At 45.2% G+C, this 14,007-nt stretch overlaps 1 protein-coding gene across 7 annotated transcripts in view; it reads left to right on the forward strand.

Moving 5' to 3' along the window:
• The window catches only part of TOP3B (DNA topoisomerase III beta), a 636,381-nt gene that overhangs the window by 169,598 nt on the left and 452,776 nt on the right, over window positions 1–14,007 (forward strand). For all 7 annotated transcript variants that reach the window (XM_069619981.1, XM_069619976.1, XM_069619978.1 and 4 more), the window contains one exon: window positions 7,722–7,796. In XM_069619981.1, the coding sequence (XP_069476082.1) occupies window positions 7,722–7,796 (75 nt within the window). The remainder of the gene's footprint in view (window positions 1–7,721; window positions 7,797–14,007) is intronic.

A 14,007-nucleotide genomic window follows, 5' to 3' on the forward strand; every position in this document is an offset into this window, starting at 1 on the left:
GGCAATGGTTGCAGATCTTCTCACCTGGGAAGCAGTCCTTGCCAACACCAGAGCGTCATTGACTCTGAAGCGTTTCGTGACCTGGTGCCGGTCGCAGAAGATAAACCCTCTGCGGATCACTTCCCCCCCAAGTTCTGCTGTACTTAATGTTGTCAGGGCTGTTTTACGCCTCCATCAAGGTGCATCTGGCGGCTGTTTCCCGCTACAACAGATCTCCGGGACGGTCTACTCTGGTGGCACCATCTAGTCAAGGAATTCATCAAGGGACTGTTTCTGTTTGTTCTCGCCGGTGAATGCTACTGCCCCAGCGTGGGAGCTCAACGTGGTGCTGACTAGGCTCATAGGGGCCCCATTCCAGCCAATACATTCAGCTCCACTGAAGTTCTGGTCTTGGATACAACTTTTCTCGTGGCCATCACCCCTGCCAGGAGAGTAGGTGAGATCCAGGCACTCTCCTGTAAACCACCTTACTTGACTTTCCACGAGACGAGGGTGGTGCTGCGGAGGGACCCCTCCTTCATGCCCAAGGTTCCTTCATAATTTCATCTTGACGAACCCTTGGCATTACCTGCGTTTTTTTTTTTTTCCGACGCCTTCGTCTCGAAAGGACTTTGCACTCGCTGGATGTGGCTTGAGTGCTGAAGATTTATGTGGCCTGCACAAGGAGTTTCCGGAAGACTTCCTGTGAACCATGGGAATGCTTTATCCAAGGCTTCCATCTCCAGGTGGCTCACCGGCTGCATCACTCATTGTCACTGGTTGGCAAACAGACCGCTACCTGGCCGTCCGAGAGCCCATTCTACGACAGCGTTCCCCCTAGGTGTTCCCCCTAATGGACATCTGCAGGGCTGCTACGTGGAGGTCGACGCACACCTTCATGAAATTCTACTGCGTCGACAGGGATTCCAGGGAGGAGTCCAGAGTCAGCCAAGCAGTACTACGCAACCTGTTCGCTTGAAGGTGAGCCTGGTGAGGAGGTAAGAGAATTGCTTCTGTTGAGCCTTGCCACCTCCCGTGGTTGTGTATGTATGTACTGCTATGTATTCTTTGTTCATGAGCATGTGAAACCATGTCAGACCCTATGATGGAGATAAGTTACTTATCTGTAACTGTTCGCCAGCATGGGTCTGGCCTGGATTCACATGCAAACCCTCCCTTCTGCCCCTCTGTGGCTCTTCTTGGTCATAATGCCATTTTACATGCTACCAAATCTGAAGATGGCTGCCTGAGGAGGGGCTTGTGGAGAGGGCAGTCATTGGCTGGGGGCCGTATGACCCAGAGACCAGTGATTGGTTTAGGAGAGAAAGACAGTTTAGAAACGAAAGTGAAACTTTCTTTTTTCTTTTACTGAGGATTCCCAGCCTGATGACAGGAATATTCATGAGCATGTGAATCCATGCCAGACCCATGCTAGAGAACAACAGTTACTTGTTCCTTATACAAGCTTCTCGGGTGATTCTGGGCTCCCCCTCTACCCGGCTCAGACCCACTGTAACACAAAACCTTCAATTGGCCTCCCTGTGAAGGGCTAAGGGCTCGGACCAAATTCATGTACTTTTTCAAAACCACCTCCATTTCATCAAAATCGGAGACTTTCAACTGTGCGCAGAATTTTGCTTGACCTGTCACAGGACCACTTCGATTCACATATATTCGTTCTTTTCAAATTGGTCTCCCTCAGCTGGACTCGGACCAGATTTATCTACTGTTATCACTTCTCAGCTGGATACTTTACTGAGACCTTTGATTGAGCACCCACTGGGTGCCGGATAACTCTGTCGAAGGTGTTGTAGCTTGCTTTAAAGTTCAATCACTCATCAGCAGTTCAACTTCACTTGCGTTTCTTATTGCACGCGTTCTACAATGTTCGTTCCAGCACTCGCCATACAATGTTGCTGCTTGCAACCTTGGGTTCAACACAGACTGGTCCTGTATCAGTCTCCCTGTATTGAAGCAGCTCCCAGCTTTCTTAGGTTGACATGCTAAGTTTATTACCAGCTTCATAGGCATCTTTATAGCAGTCAATCATGTTACTGTTTAGTTACATATAGGACAATAAAACACTGGCAGCCCATCACCCAGGCAGAGGGCTCACCAACTGACCAGGTTAGAACATTCACGCATGCATTCCATCACTCAGGCATAAACACTCCAAGTGACATCACAACATTCCTTCTGCAAAGCCAAGCCATACACAGCACATCTCCTCCCCTTACATTGCACATCACACACAGCAAAGCATTACACAACACTCCCCAACTCACCTGCTCTGTTGACTTCACAGAAGCAGCTTTATTCTTGGAGCCAAGGACGGTACCACAGTAGCTGGTGATTCTCCCTGCCTTGATTATTGATGGTTTCCTGGTCTTATGCTTTCTATTCCTGAGGTTTCGGGAAAGTAACGGTTCCTTGTCGAAAAGGTCAAGGGAATTTCCCTCCTTGTGATCCCTTTCTGTTTTGCCGTCTTTCCTCTCTCATTTAGCTGCCGTCTTGAAACTGCTGTTTCCGCGTGTGCTTTGTTTCGCTCAGAGGGTGCTCTCATGCTCTGCCTTTTATCCGTGTGGGGAAGTGTAATGGAAATCAGGTGTGTGTGATGGTCAGAATTGCCTGACAATTGTATTGGGACACGTCGGGTATTGGTCTGTTTTCTCTCATAGCAGGCTGTTCATGAGAAAGTGTTTGTGTTGTAAAAGGAGGAGGGGGGGGGTACAGTTCCTAAATATTTTTACCTGGTAGTATGGGGTAAAGGTGTTACAAGGAAGGTGATATTGTGTCTCACCATCCGGTGTCCCTCTCCCACTCCCCGAAGACCCCTCACATAGGTGATCCTCCTGCACTGGTCCACCCCCAGGAACGGCATCCAAAAGCGATGGCCGTGTCCTGGCCACCAGGATGACAGATCCCCGGGACTAGTGGGCGAGACACCATTTGGTTTCTCACAGTACTGACTCCTGTCCTAAACCCATATTGTTCCTGTTACAGAATACTGTTTTCTTTTGCCTATTTGACTATGCAAGTATAGATCACCCTGCCCCGTCTTTCTGCACTGGCATCAATTCGGGATATTGGCTGATAACCACTAGGGTCCTTCGTGTCTCCTTTTTTGAAAATCGGAATTATTATGGATTCCTTCCAGCCATCTGGAAATGTGCTTCTAACCAGAAACTCATTGAAAATGTTGGTAAACACAGGGACACATACTTGATTTTCCTGCCTAAATATATCCGTCACCACCTGATCGGGCCCTGGGGCTTTATAGATGGAAAACAGGGCTTCCTTTACTTTGTCAACCTGAAGCTCAAAGGGGAGGTTGGTTAGTTGTAATAGGATCTTGGTATAGAATACTAGATGTATCCATGTCAATACTGTCTCCCCCAGAGCTGAACAGCCTTGAGAAATGATCAGTCCAGGTTGAAGCAGGAAACCCTCTCAATTTGCCTTTGGGTGGCCGGTTGCCCTTGTGACACTGTCTTCCAAAAGTCACTTTTATTAGATCTATTTTTTTCTTTTTTTTTTTAGCTGCCTCTTCCAGTTGCTGCCATCGTTTGTCCTTGCATACCTCGTTGGCATTTTCAATGCAATTTTATAGAGGATCCTCGCTTGTACCATTTCTGTTCCATCCCTTTGATGTTCTCAGGAGCTCAGTCTTCATATTTCTCCAGTCCTTGTTGTAGCACACTGGCTGTCGGATGGTTTGGTTACTCGGCCGATAGGCAGTAGTCATGTTAGATCTGCAGGTATTAATAATGCTATTGTGATATTCTCATTAAACTTGACATGAACATTGTTATGGATTAACTGTTTAAAAAACTGAGTAAGACAGTTGAACTGTTAAATTGGAGTTGTAACGTGTACGTTTAGCTGGGGAGCTATTCAGAATGCTGGGGGTTGGACCTTTATGGTAAATGATGAAAGAGGTGATTGTAAACTGTTATTTCTTTTGTTATGCAATTTCACATTAATTGATTTAAAGATACAGCAACAAATGCTGATAAAATATGGTTCTATGAATAACGCACAGCAAAACACTTGTAAGAGTAAAGGCTTATGCTTCTTTTTTCTTCTTTTTTTAGGGCCTTTTGCACATGTTAACTATTTAGGGTTTATATTAACTTGATGCAACACTTTTATTATGTTAATCCTATGCTGAATTTCCATAATATCCCCTTTTTTAACCAACTTCATAAAATGCATATTTACTGAAACCAGTTTGCCCAGTTGATCCTAGTTTGCTGTACCACCAATCCCCCCATGTTCTGTTTGTGCCTCTTTATTCCCCCCCCCCCAAGATTGATTTCTAGAGACATCAGTCATGCACCGTTTCACTATCTACTGCGACCTGTATTGCGCGACCCACATTGTGTCTCTTGCTCCTGAAAAAGATTAAGGTGGAGGTAGTGCAGCAGTGAGCTTGACCGGCCAGGGTGGCCAGTTACTGCTGCAGATGACGTACAAGTGTTTTTGCCATTTAAAAAGTTTCATTTTAATATGTTTGAATTTTGAATATCTTTTTGCCTGTGCAAACAGTTTTATTATTGCCATTTGTATATTTTACTGTTCCATAAATGTTTAGTTTATTCTTGTTTTATGTCTGATTCCTTGACAAATGTGTAGTGTCTGCTGTTCATTTTAGGTATTGTTTGCCTTTTAATGTGCAGCAATTGCTGCATGGGTCTTTGCTGTGCAATAAAAAGCATGACCAAGTTATGTGTGCATGTTTGTCTGCGTGCCTGTAATTGGGTGGGTCTTGTTTTTGCACAGGAGCCCCACCTCTCACAGACAACCTAGAAGCCTTTAACCTGACGCAACACATCTTTATGCCCACCCACACTGGGGGCCACGCCCTTAATGCAGACTTTAGCGACACAAACATATCCACACTGCCTCCACGCCCCCTAGCATGGACAGATCATTCAGCAATCTTCTTCTCCGTACCACTCTGAACCGCGGCCCGCGCCTAAGATCATGCCCGGCCACCACCAACCTCCACACCTCTCACCCCACTCTTTCACTCCCAGCACTCTTCCTCCAGGAAGTCACCCTCCCTCCCCCTATCAAACTCTTCGACCACTAGCTCTCTAATGCCCTTGCATCCCACACCCCAACAAAACGGCCCTCTCAGCGATCAGGCCACACACCCAGGTGATACACCGCCAACCTCAAATAGCTAAAACCCCCAGGGCACTGTGTGGAACGGACCTGAAGAACCAATTTAACCGTTCAAAACAAAACTGCGTTAGCAAGACTAACTAGGGCCTACAGATTGGAAATCGTAAAAACCAAGAAAGCATTCTATGGGAACAGAATTCTGAACTCTCGCAACCCAAGCAAGGACCTGCATAGAATAATTTCTGAATTCAATTCTCCGGACTTCTCTACCCCCTCCACCCAACTCTCAATCCCTATGCGATTCCCTTATCAGAACACTTCCACAACATTACTATCAAAAGACACTCTGCCATAATCTCTAAATTAAAAATAATGCCCCTCACATCGCCCATTCCCCATCCAAATTCCCTCTGCATACAAACCTTTGACTCTTTCTCTCTGATCTCACACCAACAGTTCTTCTCGCTCATAGCACAAAGCTGCCCATCATGTTCCCCTGAAGACCCTGCCTTGCCCACCCTCCTCAAAAACATACTAGCCTCAACCTGTACCGATTGTATCGCACGCTCAATCCTTAACCACTCCCTAATATTGGGAACCTTCCCGGAATCCTTAAACACCTCCTGATCAAGCCCCTCCTCAGAAAACCTACATTCAACCCACTCATCCTCAGAAATACCGACTCATTTCCAACACCTGCTTCATGGCCAAACTCATGGACTGCACAACATACAAGCAACTCGGCCGTTTCACTGAAGCCAACAACCTCCTTCACCCTGACCAATCTGACTTCAGACCGCTCAGAGGAACGGAGTCCTCCTTAGAGACCGTTTGGGGAACCTAAAAAGAATAGCGGACGCAGAAGGATGCACTGTCCTCATTCTCCTTAACCTCTCTGCTGCCTTCGATACCATTGACCACACCATTCTCCTAACACAGGCTGCACTCGTTAGGAATCAAAGACACTGCCCTCATTTGGATCTCCTCTTTCATCTCTAATTGCTCGCAAATCATGCCACTCCACCCTTTCGCCTCTACATCCCACCCAGTACTGAAAGTGATCTCATAGGGAGCATCCCTATCTCCCCTCCAAACCCACTCCTCACACTCACCCGCTCCCATAATCTCACCTGCTGCAACTACGCAGACGATAACTAGATCATCATTAAAATCCCCAAATGACCAGGCTCCAACTGTCCAGATCTGTCATCATGCCTCTCTGATATTGATTACTGCATGCCGACCAACTGCCTCATCCTTAATCCTGAGAAAACGGAAATCCTAGTCTGTGGGAAAACAGCGCGCCTCCCACAACCCATTCCCTGGCCTCACTTCTAGGTCCACCACCCCCTGGAAACCTCCACCTCGGTGAGAAACCTTGGATGCACACTGGACACAGATTTATCACTCTGCCAACACATCAACTCTGTATCCAGAACATGTTTCTTCCACCTAAGCATCCTCAGGTGTATCTTCCCATACCTCACTTATCCTCACAGTTTCTTTGCCATCTTCTCCATCATCCTCTTGTGCTTAAATTATGTAAGCTGCCTTTATTTAGGCGTTTCAGCTAAGGAAACGGCAAAGAATCCAAAACCCTGCACGGATGCCGGCGGCATTCGCAGAGGCACACCGTGATAAATTGTCCCCCCTCACCCTCACCAACAGACGATCGTTCACTCCCCCGTCCCTCCGGGCCCCTCTCTCCCACTGCTCAAGCTCTCAATCCAGGGAGACCACAACTGGCAAGACCATCCAATCATGTTGGACCTAGAAAAACGACCTTGAAGAGGAACTCCATCCGAGTTTGTTATGTATACCTTCCACCACATCTGCGAACACAAGCTGCAGGCACGGCCGCCCATCCATGCGCTTTAGAAGGCAGCTGTGAACCTGCAATTCCGGTCTAGCAGTGCACATAGCCGTCTACACTGAAACCCCTGACGTACCTCAACACCTCTGCCATTAGCATACAGAAAATGTCAGTCTAGATGGGCACACATTGAATCGCCAGCACCAGCACTCTATCCTAAACCACCAACGGCACCCACCCACATGCCTGACCTCCAAGCTGCTTACTGGAGCTTAGCCAGCGCACCGAAATCCTAACCTGGCAAAATGCACACACGTATCTTAAAAAATCACTCTTCGAATCTCCCACACATAGACTACGGTCGCCAAGGGCATTCCAACCACATAGCGCATTGAGGCCATACATATGGGGAAAGGGCGATACATAAATGACAGATACAATAAACAGTAAAGTACTGCGCCGTACCTGCAACAGTTTAGTAATAATTTGTTTTTCTCCCAAATCAACTGTGTTCAATGCAGTGGCTTGTCTTTTTGTGCATATGGTCTCAACATGTCATTTAAAATTTGTTGCGTTGAGATAGTTGCTTCAAGTTATGAAAACCTGGTGAGGCTCTTTTTCAACCAATTATGTGAGTCTGCCGCTGTAAAAATGCATTGTTCTTTGAGTGCAGTGTGGAGTGAAGCACAGCGTCCTGAGTTTCATGAATGAATGAATGAATGCTTCTTAGTGAGACTCGTCTCTCCTTCATGCCACCAGTATGATGTCGGCATCCCTGATGCACCGTTTTGTGCTCTAGGTGGAGGGCAGAGGCTGTGACCACATTGTCCTGTGGCTGGACTGCGACAAAGAAGGGGAGAACATTTGTTTTGAGGTAAGATTTGTAACCAGTCCTCATTGGGGGACTGCTGTCCCATCTCCTGTTTCTGCCACTTTATTCCTTCCCATCCAAGTGGAGATCCCTGGATAATCTTACTTCACAGCATTCATGCTCAATCACGTGTATGTTTAAATAGTTTTAATGTTAAAATAACAGTTAAAGTTAAAAATGCTTTAACCCCTCCCATCCGCTGCACCCACCTCATTTTGCACCTACCAGAACCCTCCTGGCGGCATCTGTCCACGTCCCCATTGATGCAATGGTTCTCTGTTTTCCATTAATTGTTTATTAAAAAGTTGATGTAGTGCTAAGATAATGAAGTCGAGCTGTAGGATTTCTTCTTTCTTGGAGTCTGCAGTTTGTTCAGCTATTTCCGTGTGTTCTCCTGGACTTCTAACCCGCCGCCGGTGTCGCTTCATTGGTGTTTTCCACAGTCTTGTCCAGCTTCCCCATCCATACGCGTGACTCAAAGTCCATCTCAAACTGCATGACGAGTGCTCAGAACACAGCCGTCTTTCAGCCGGCACCGAAGGACAAGGAGATAATGGATGTAGCTTAATGGGTCACACTCTCTTCACAATAAACACAAGTTTGTGATTAGTTTAATCCTGGCTTCATGAGTGGTAAAAAAGACCCAGCAGCAGGAATCCCCTCTCAGCTGAAACAGTAGCACGCGTTCTTTTACGTATTTAAATGGTTCTCTTTAATACGCTCCTTGTCTGAGAACCATAATGAGAAGTATTTCTTTTATTCCATTCGCTGAGTCGTCAGAAAACGCAGTTGTCAAATACAGACCAATCCATTCATTAAGGTTATAGGTCATGTATTATTGAGCAACGCTTACATATTTCAGAGCATAAAAAAAGACACAAGCACAAATAAGTTAAACCGAGCAAGCTCCTAAGTGATTTTTCTATAAAGGCCGTGAAGTTATATTACCAGAGCAAGTTGTTCTAAACATTAACGGTCTGATTCACAGAAGCATTTTATAATGGCACAATCCCATTGGGAAATGATGTGTGAATCAGGCCCTAAATCTATGTTGCATGTTGACTATTGTTGTATTTTTGTAATGGGTTTGAACATAACAATTATTTCTGACATAAATCCTGACAATCTTGGCCCAGGATATGGCAGCCAAAACTGGCACCTTCACCACTGTTGACTGACCGCCTTCCATCTTGGGCCAGGATCCTGTCAGCCAAAACTGACGCCTTCACCTCTGTTAACTGGCAGCCTTCCATCTTGGGGCAGGATCCTGACAGCCAAAATTGGCGCCTTCACCACTATTGACTGGCCGCCTTCCATCTTGGGCCAGGATCGTGGCAGCCAAAACTGGCACCTTCACCTCTGTTAACTGGCTGCACTGAAGATGGAATCCCGGTCAACACTAAACTAACACATGTTAGGAGTGTCAACTCTATCTACGCCCGGGGTGGGTAGACAATATTTATAGAGAAGATAGAGTTTGGGGTAACTGGTAGCGCTGAGCAAAGTAGCAGTTAATAGTACACTTACATAAAAATCAGCAATATTTTACCATGATTAAAACTGAATTAAATCCCTAGACATATATTAGCACTAAGGCTCTTGACACAAAAACAACTTTTCTAAAAACATTTATCATAGGAAAACGTCAAAACCAGTGAATGATTTGTTACAGAAAAACAATTTTAAGTGTATCTATACATTCAGTCATTGTATACATTTATCAATTCATTGACACATATGGTATTTGTTGACTCTGTTACAATACAGAGCAAAGGGGTCTCAACATGTTCCTGTTCCAAAAAAATCAATATTGAACATTCATCAGGAGGGTACTTTTAGAGCAGAATCCTATTCAGAGAATCCAAATGGAGGAAAGGGGGAGTCAGTGCAACATGTAAGATTAAAAGAAAAATACAAATAAAGGGTACGCTAACTAATAGCTAGAGTTCCTTCACAGTTCTCATAGTGGAGCTTAGAACCTAAACTACAAGGGGTAAAAAATACCTTTGTATGGTTCTCGTGGGGGCAAACAACTTCAAGAGTACTTTGGTGGGACTTCTTAGTAGGTCCTTTGTTGCCAAAGCTGCAAAGAAAAGCGACAACTTAGCTTTTCTGGATTGCTAAAGCAATGATATCAAAATCTATCATTAGGGTGACTAGCCTGACACTCACCTGTATGGTGAGAGAGGTTAAGGGAGCCGAACCAACAGGTGGGGAGTTGGAAGCTGCATCAAAAGTGCAGATCGCACTGGAAATGAAAGTTCCTTCCTGGAACTTATCAGAAAGTCCCGAGCTGGACTGGAGAATCCAATCTACCGGAGAGTAAAGACAACCTGCAAGTTATAAAGTTAAAATGCCCAGTGTCAAAATGGGAGGCAGAGCCTAGACTTCTCGCACTGCATACTAGGATCCAGGTAAATTGATTCATAAAAAATGGTAAGAATTATGTAAAAATGTCCTCCAGTTTAGGGCTGTAAAACTCGTTATGAGTGTTCAAGTAGTTGAAGGATGTATACCCCAGAAGTGAAGGTTCGGCTGGTGAGGGTTCTCTCTCTCACCAGTATTCAGTAATATTCAGTAATATTGCTGGAAAAGGTTGTATCTAGACTTCATCAGGAGATTTAAAAGTGCTCACATGCTCTAAGAATATGTTACCTTTTTTTCCTTCCATTAATCTTTCCTGTTTTACCAACCTCAGAATTTTTGTGCAAAAGTGATATATAAATGCCAATTCTGTCCTAGTTAGTTAAGTCATCTCGGTGTAGGAAGTGTGTATGAAGCATCCCTAAAGAGTATCTACTTGCTTGACTTGATTCTGAGAAAGTATTTTGAAGTGTATTTTTATTGTTGAACATTGCCCTTTTTAAAGAATGCTTATTTAAAACTGAACGTTAAATACATAATTATTTTACTAGAAAATCTTGAGTGTAAGTGTTATTTGGGTACTTGATTTTGTGGATTTCAATGCTACAGCTCACATTTACCCCTCTTGTCACTCTACCAATTTGTTTAGTGCAGACCTATACCAATAGTTGGGATACCTAATATCAAGCGGACAAGACTGGTTTAGTCTCCTACAGCATTACTGTGTACAATCTTGCTAACCCAGCCACTGATTGCTGTCCGGTATCTGTAACTGTATCCGGTAGAGGGCGCAGGTGGAAGGAGGGTCCTCCCACACTTTTGCTGTGTCCCTAGCTTGGCTATCCACTCAGGCCTTTGACCAACAATAACCCATCACGGTGGCATTAATTGAGTAACTACAGCTATTGTGTCTGTCTCGCCATTCTTAGCTGTGCCGCCACTAATTGCAGTGGGATGGGGCTACAAACGTGTACTTTCTTTGCACTGTTCTGCCCCAGGGCAACTGCTCATAGAGAACTGCTCGCTTTGCAAGTTTGGGTGTTGCAGCTGGATAAATTAACAGATGACCCCAAAGATAGATTTTACATCAATTTCCCTTGGTGCCAATCCACCGCCCAGTGTGCATTTGTAATGTCTTCTTGTGATGTTCGGTGAACTAAATCACTACCATTCACTCCCAGTAAGCCTACACGGTTAGTGTTTTACTTTATGCTACTTGCATTATTCCACGGGTTTGAATTGTCGTGAATTGGCTCTTCACCCACAGAATCTGAAGCGGCTGAGCTTTCAGTGCGGCTTGATTCTGGGTGTTTCTGTGTGCTTATACGTGCATTCGTACGCAGACTATGGGTGCTTTACTCTAGTCGGGATCAGGAACAGGAACTGGAGACTGGAGACAAGATGAGAGACAAGCCAAGTAATACATGTTGTTGCGGGTGTTTCTGCACTCTGCACTTGGTTCGTCTTCGCCCCTGCTCAGCCCTGTGACCTGCAGCCTGTGGACCTGCAACCTGAGGAGCAGTCTCCAAGCAGCCACTAAGCGGTAATTGAGGTCATGGAGCGCCACGGTGACCGCTCTGTGATCAGTGGTCCTTCGTCGGTGGGTTTTGTTTCGGTTGGTGCCCAGGGCTTGAGATATCTTGATTGATTGGGGGCGACTGTGGGTACTAAACTAAGAGTTTACGAGCCACCTGTAACAAAGATGAATAAAGTTTGCTCTTGCTCATTTATTTTGGCTGCGTCCTGACTTCCCATAGCAGCTTTGCAGAGTGTGGGTGCTAAGTGCCAAGTTAGGCTAAGTGGGTTTGTCGGTGTCTCCTGAGCATTTGCTTCTGCATTTATTTTGGTAGAAAAGTGAGCCTGTAGAGAGCTTGTGAGCAGCCGAGAGTTGAATTGTGGGGGAGACTGCGGAGCTGTGACTCGTTGATCCCGCACAAGTGATTTTTCTTGCACACTTTTTTGGCACAAAGTGGATAGTAACTGTCCTGAGAGCCTTTTTTGCTCATATTGCCTGCTGTAGGGGAATAAAGGGAATAATAGCCAAACGCAAGTTATTGCAGAACTGTGCTGAAACCAGCAGCTGGCTATTCAAAGTACAACATTAAGCATTTAAAAAGAAAACAAGAAAAAGTGGTTGGGGGAGCCTTTTTCTCATTTTTTTCCCCCTTCTGTGCCCACTCCCTTTTCATTGCTCACCCTCCTCAATTCAGCCTCCAGCCACTGGGCCATGGGGAAGGCCTAGATCTCGGTTGGTATCACTGTGTGGGAGTCGGATAGCTGCCTGAGGCGTGGCTAACAGCACTTGTCTTAAAAGTGACAGAAATTGCAGACAAAACAAATTTTTCAATCCAGTCAGAGCTCTATTCCCATCGGCTTTGTTGCGTGAACAACATTTATTCCACAACAGTGATGAAACTTCGCAGTACTTCATTGGTAGATGATCTTAGAGCCCCGTAACAAGATGGTACCATATCTGTCAACGGAGTGCACTGCTTGGTAGCGCCACTTAGTGAGCCTGCAAAGAGCGTGGCGATACCCAATGGAGACCTAGTTGAGGGCTCCACGCAACAAGTTATCCATGCCCAAGTACATTCTCAGGCTCCATATCAAGCCGGAATGGAGTTTCATACTCCGGCGCCAAGATCTGGACAAATTGCGGGAAAGGAGAGTATAGTCCACGCTTGGAAGCGTGGCTTAGAATACGCAATAACTAAAAAAAAATCCCCCAAAAATGGATAGCCATTTCGAAAAAAAGAGAAGCATGAGTGTTGATGACGAAGATCTCTTCCTAACGGATCAATATCCAACATCTCAGCAAATCGAGAAAGATAAAAGGAAGGAGGACGTGCATGAGGTCACTAAGCCAATCTCCCAACGAAGATGAAAGAGAGACTCGCCTGTCAAACAAGGGTCCTCAGAATAAGGATCAATATGTATTCTTTCATCAGTGGACAGCTCCAGGGATGAATTAGAGGACTGTTTAACAGCACCAGAATCTTCATCACCATTGAACAATTTGCAAGTAAGGGATAATAATACCCCGGCATCCCTCAATTTTGTGCTAAATTCCGTGGTCTCTGTCTTTGAACTTTTAAGGACCGAGGTCCAGGGGCAAGCAGGGCTCCTCCTTGAACTCACAAGGGAGGTGGCTAACTTGGACTCAAATTTAGTAGGATGCAATAATATCATCAATACCTCTTTGGGAATGAACAGAATAATCCAATCCTCATTGGCAAAAAAAAGAGGATGAAGGTAATATAACGCTCCTTATCCAAGATCTTTTGACAAAAATCAAATCAACTAATAATGGGCCCCTACAGGGGAAAACAGAAGATCGAGAGGAGAGAAATTCCTCCATTCTTAATGACACCCCTCTGTCAGAATCCGTTCTCGAAGAATTCTTGCGAATGGCCAATGCAGTGGATGCATCCCTACAGATGGGGGATCAAGTGTCTAACCAGGGGGAAGATATCTCTCTCACAACTCCCGAATTGATAAATCAGCCCAGTATAGAGACAGGACAATGCCTATCCAAAAATAAAAAGAGACAAAGGAAAAGATTGGCTAGAAGGAAGAGGAAGAGCAAAGGCACGATGCTGGCACGAGAAGGTGAAAAGAAAACTAAAAACCAAGGAAAGGAAAAAATAAAGAAAACGAAGACAACGTCCTTCTTGAAAAGACTGCCCAAAATAAAGATAGTTCACGTAATTGACGGGAGTGAAGTCGTCGATACTGTATTGGATCCTAAAAGGGCCTCGGTATCAGAAAGTCAAAGGCGAAGGCATCCCACTTTCAAGGATAAGAAAGAAGAATCGAAAGAAATGATCCATGAGGAAATCAGGGTGATTAA

Source organism: Ambystoma mexicanum, chromosome 10 (genome assembly GCF_040938575.1).
Source record: "Ambystoma mexicanum isolate Mex_15411 chromosome 10, UKY_AmexF1_1, whole genome shotgun sequence".
Classification (NCBI taxonomy): Eukaryota; Metazoa; Chordata; class Amphibia; order Caudata; family Ambystomatidae; genus Ambystoma; species Ambystoma mexicanum.